This window comes from Colobus angolensis, unplaced genomic scaffold (assembly GCF_000951035.1).
Source record: "Colobus angolensis palliatus isolate OR3802 unplaced genomic scaffold, Cang.pa_1.0 Scaffold56, whole genome shotgun sequence".
Taxonomy (NCBI): Eukaryota; Metazoa; Chordata; class Mammalia; order Primates; family Cercopithecidae; genus Colobus; species Colobus angolensis.
In genome coordinates, this window is record NW_012119154.1 from 1,008,988 (window position 1) to 1,014,749 (window position 5,762).

Consider the following 5,762-nt stretch of genomic DNA (forward strand, 5'->3'; position numbering starts at 1 on the left):
GGCTAGTTTTTTGTATTTTTTAGTAGAGACGGCGTTTCACCGTGTTAGCCAGCATGGTCTCGATCTCCTGACCTCATGATCCGCCCGTCTCGGCCTCCCAAAGTGCTGGGATTACAGGCTTGAGCCACGGTGCCCGGCCTATGGTGACTTTTATAATACAAAAAGACTTTTATAAATACAGTATTAAAAAATTAGATTAAGCAATTAAGATGTGTTGCCATTTGGATTAGGAAGGCACTAGCTTGTGTTCAGCCTAGCCACTTAATTACAAAACTTTTCCTTTTAACAGTAGTTTAATAATCTATAGTAGAGATTGGCAAACTGTGGTCACCAGCTGCTGCCTGTTTTTGTAAATAAAGTTTTATTGGAACATAGCCACTCTCATTTGTTTATGTACATGTCAATGGTTTGTGCTACAATAACAGAATTGAGTTGTTGTCACAGACCATCTGGCTCCCAAAGGCTGAAATATTGGCTCTCTGTCCCTTTAGAAAAAAATTTGCTGACGCTGTTTCTATAAATAATATAATTTAGTTTGGTGCCTTTAGCCCCTAATTAAAAAAAAGTTCTAATAAGCTTTTGATATTTCACTTCTACTTTATGCTTTATACATAGCAAGGCTATTACCTACATTTTTTGAGGAAGAATTGTAAAAGATTCACGTTGATATTCATAATAATTTTGTATCAGGAAGAAGTCATTTAAGAAAAGTATATAAAACATTTATATTTTACCTTGTAGCATTTAAAAGATTTCTTCTTTCTGGGTAGTTAAGATTATGAATTAGATTGAATTAAGTGAGATGTAGCATTTCTTACTGTATTAATCATGTTTTTTTTAGTTGTATCTGAGACAGAAGTTTTACTAAAAGAGTTGGAGCAAATGCTACAGCAAGCACTGCAACCCACAGTCACACCTGATGAGTCTGAAGAAGGACTTGGAGAGGAAATAAATATGGGAGAAAAGGTAATATTGATAGTCATTTTCAGACCTAAATAACAACTTCAAATTATTTAAACAGTAGAATTTTTCCTAATTGTACATTTTAAATATATAAAAAAACTATTTTTATGTTTGAAATTTGAGTCCTTGATTATCATGAGGTAAATAATAAACTAGTAGCCTGTTAAGAAATCAAAACACATCTATCAGTATTTGAAAAAAAAATCTATGTTTAAGCAGAGGAGTTCTTTTAATTTTAAGTCTTTGGGATTGGAGTGAAGAAAGATGGACGATGCTCACTGTAGCTGAAGTAGGCCACTCCAGAGAGAATTCCCCCTTGCTACCAATCTTTACAGTCAGGAGAGGGGGCCAGGATAACAAGAGCTCACTGGAAAATCTGCCCTGTCTAGGCTATGCACCAAGATAATCTCTACAGGGACAAACCTTATCATTAACATACTGGAGGTAGAATTTTTCACTGGAATAAGTTTTACTATTTATATCTAGACTCATCCTTTTTTAATTTTTTCATTTGGCTTTCTATGTTGAACTCAGAAAGGCCAAATGTGCTTACTTTATTCAACATCTCTGCAAATAAAATGAGAGTTTGTGATACAAGGCTCATGCCATTAGTACAGAGCAGTGATGTGGTAGGTATGAGAAAAAGAAGTCATAGGGTAGACACTTTCATGTGGCAGTGCAGCTGTTCCCTAACTAGGAAAAAAAATGACAGTGAGGAGTTCTGTAACCTTAAGGCTTTATTCATTCATTTATTTAGATATGTAGTGTGCCTGGAGTCAAGAGAGCATATTGACACTGACTCTGAAATATAATCCTGTGTCCCAATCCTGGTCCTGCCAATAAGGATTTGTGTAATTTGAAAAAGTGGCTTATCACTTACCTCAGAGGATTGTTTTGAGGATTAAATATGATAAACCAGGAGAAGTGCTTTCCATAGGAACAAACACCTGAGGTTTGGCTATTACTACAGATGAGAATTGGCAATGGCAGTTGCTAGAGAGAATACGTGCTTAGATTTTCTTACTTCATCTCTCTTTTCCCACATTCACACTTTGAGCAACTGCCTATCTCCAAGTCTGTCTGTTCCAAGATGTAGAAAAAGATGGATTTATAAATGGACAAAGGGGTTTACACCTTTAAGCAGACTGCCCAGTTGTATGATTTCATTCAGAATGTCAACAAAAATAAAGATTATTTGTAAACATGTCCTTTATTGAGTTAGAAATTAATAAAATATACAGAATGTACTACTATGGAGATGAATGTGCTAAAGGAAAGTAATATTAACATTAAAAACTCCTACTGAGTTGAAAAACATAACTTTCTTAATCAGCATCAGCAATATCAATTTTTACCTGAATGTGCATAGGTTGTAAATGATACTTTTCTAGTTGGGTTCCTTTCTGAAAAAAAAGACTTGTTTTCTATATATGGGTCTTTTGCAGAACAAGACCTATAGATTGGTATCATACATCCTACATACATATAATTAATATACAAATTATTCTTTTTCAGCAAATATGTGTTTTATTTGAATACTATATGGTTTTGTATAGTGTTTTTCAGTGTTAGCAGTTTCTTTTCAAAAATACAGCCAGGTTGATCTTTATAGCGATGTCCTGGAGCTTTTACAGGCACAGAATTGACTTCTGTTTTGCCATTATAAGTAGTACCATGATAGAACAGAGAAACACTTCTGATTTTTATTTCTTAAGGTAAAATACATAGCTTTAACCCATCACCAGACAGGAGCTTGCTTTTTGTGTTAGATTCTTGTATTATTTTATTCTTTCAAACAGCATTTCAGAAGTGTAAAAATTAGCTATTTTAACTGGCTAGTGGGCAGGTGAGTGCCTCCTGGTTACTGAATCATAAGCACTCTGCATACTGAGCTTTATAAGTCTGGCATTCATGCCAGATTCAGGATATTTGGGTTCTTGTTCACTTTTAAATGAGGAGAATAACAGTGAAACCAACTAGCAAAGCTGGAGAAATTTCAGTTTAAAAGTAAATAAATAATCACATGTTGGAATTTATTTACTGTTATTAGAAATAATTAATATGTCTCCCAAAAGCAACTCCACTTAAAGCTGGAGATGTGTTGTTTTTAGGAGAAGGTGGCCACTTAATAAGGTAAATACTCCAAGAAGAGACCCCTAAGAATTTTAAAGTCCTGAGCACGTTGACTCTCTGAGGAGACATTGTATAAGCTGTTTTCAAAGTTGTGAATTTGATGATGTTTTCATCATTCATTTCACCTGTGAGGTTTCAAGTGGATTATCTCAGGCATTTACATCAATGGATGAGAATAACAACATGGAAAAAAGCTTATACACATAGATAATCAAAACTTATTTCTATTTGTCATTGAAATGTTTTATGAAATTATTTTCCTATGTAGAGTCACCTTCCTAATTATGTTCTTCTTAAGCCAATATTAACATTGGGTGACATGCCCTAACTTGGCAAGCAATCGGAGGAAATAAATTTTAGATTTTTATAAATCCATCTGAATAATTCACAAATTGAATAATCCATATACAAATAAAATAGAGTTTACTGAAAAATTATTTGTATAAAAGAATACATTTTTGATATGTGAAAATATTTCTATGAACTATATATATATTTTTTCCCTTGAATTACATGGGAAGTGAACTCTACCTTTAATAAGCTCTGAAGTTATAAAGCAAATAAATCCACATATGTATTGTTTTTACTAGTGTCCTTTCCCACTAAGCAAGAGCAAATTATCACTATTTTTAAGCAATGCAGATGACCTTTTGACAACATGACCACAGAAAATGTGACTAAAACAGTCACATTTTAAGTTGTATTCCCTATAATAATAATGTAAAAAATAAAACAACGTAGAAAACTCACACAGAATTAGAATTATCACATTTTTCCAAAGCATAAAATTAAAACTAAAAATGTATAAGGCTGGGGAATAGACACAGACCTAAATAATGACTTTTTCTTATATAAACACATTCACCCTACATTATACTATATATAGTGACTATTATTTGAACACTAGAATAACAGAAAAGTTTGTTTAGCTAATGTGGCTTGCGGAATTACTGACTACTTTATGTTTTGTTCCAGTAATCAGGTAAATTTGACGTAGTTCCGATTCATTATATGGTTGTTTTGCAGTTATCTAAATGCAGCCCAGAAGCTCCTGCAGGCAGTCTGTTTGAAAACAACTATGAAGAGGACTATCTTGTAATTGATGGGATAAAATTAAAAGCTGGAGAATGTATTGAGGATATAGCTAATAAATTTAAAGAAATAGATGCTTTGATGTCTGAGTTTTAGAATATTATATATTTTTAAGTTAATTATAAAAATATTGGCATCTTTATATTTATCCAAAGTTAAAACCTTGAAAATGTTTGGTGAAATAGGTATAAATTATACCAAAGTTTGTATTTGCAATAGCTTTCTACTTCATATTTTGAGAACGGCCATGATTTTTAGAGCCAGTCAAATGGTATTTAAGTTGGTGTTAAAAATTTAGAATTAAAAAACCCTGATAGTTGTATTTATATATTTCTTGTTTGCCTTAATTTTTAAATGGTTTGTGAAATTGCCTCACAAACATATGCTTTACAATGATTGTTTAGGCCCTTTATTCAAAAATGGATAACTTAAAGTGGCTGGCCAAGCTATTATAATTCTCAGAGGTAATTCAAATCTGATAGACTTAGAGAATGTATATTTGTGGTGGAATCAAACTATTACAAAATAAAAGGAAATAATTTTTTAAATAATTGTTTAATAGAGTTGAAATTTTTCTTATAAAACAAAATTTCACTTGCTACTTATACTGGAAACAATTATTTCAACCATGGTACCCAAAAACTGACTGCTTAATAGAGTCTCTGGGAGATTTTGGAAGATCAAAATCCTAGACCCTTCCCTGCTGAATCAGTGTCTTTGGAGGTATCATCAGAAAGGTGGAAAAATGTAATTTAACATGTATATGGAGAAGTTAAACATATTCATTATAAGAAATCTAACAATATAGAAAGTAAAAACTACATCATTTTTCAGAAATTCTCATGAACAGTTTTAGTAGATTTCATTCTAGATCTTGCTTTACGTACACTGAAATATGTGGGCATTCACACCTATCTTTAGTTCCTGCTCTCTCTCTCTCTGGCGGTGCGGGGTGAGGAAGAGGGCATTCCAAGTGAGAGAAGTGCATGAGAGCATCACCACAGTGGTGAATTTTATTGTGAGTTGCCTCATATTGCTTTATCAAGGAGGCAGCACATGTATAGATATTAAAAACAAATAAGACACCAAACAACCAACATATCACTAAGGACTCATTGAGTGGGTTGCTTCTTTTAAGTATTTTTAGATTCTGTAGTAATCACATAGAGTGGAGAGTAGAGATAGACCCATAACAGTGAAATATCTTATTTGTCAAAGTATAGTGTGTATGTATTTCTGTCCTCCTTGTTTTCCTCATGTAGTCCTTCGCATTCTGATACTGTGTCATAGGATGTTGAGTTGTAAAGCCTGTCTGGGTTCATATTTTACCTACTAACTTGTCTGAAGTCATATAACCAGTAAATAGAGCTCTCAGAAGTTGAGTACATTTCTGTCAGGTTCCAGATCCCATGCCATTGATTACCATCTATAACGTCTTGATGAAGCTTTTAACTAGCTGGGTGGTGGAATGATAATCTACTTTCCTCATGTGTAAAATGGGGATGGAACTTTGTAAACCAAGCATTGTTGTGAGGAATAAATGAGATTCTTTTTGTGAAAGTGGTTTGTGAATC

At 33.1% G+C, this 5,762-nt stretch overlaps 1 protein-coding gene across 1 annotated transcript in view; it reads left to right on the forward strand.

Annotated features, from left to right (window-relative positions):
• Window positions 1–4,684, forward strand: part of ZCWPW2 (zinc finger, CW type with PWWP domain 2) — a 108,801-nt gene extending 104,117 nt beyond the window's left edge. Inside the window, exons 7-8 of the mRNA XM_011961525.1 lie at window positions 842–966; window positions 4,123–4,684. Coding sequence (XP_011816915.1) covers window positions 842–966; window positions 4,123–4,284 — 287 coding nt within the window. The 3' untranslated portion in view covers window positions 4,285–4,684. The remainder of the gene's footprint in view (window positions 1–841; window positions 967–4,122) is intronic.
• Window positions 4,685–5,762: the final 1,078 nt, after the last annotated feature.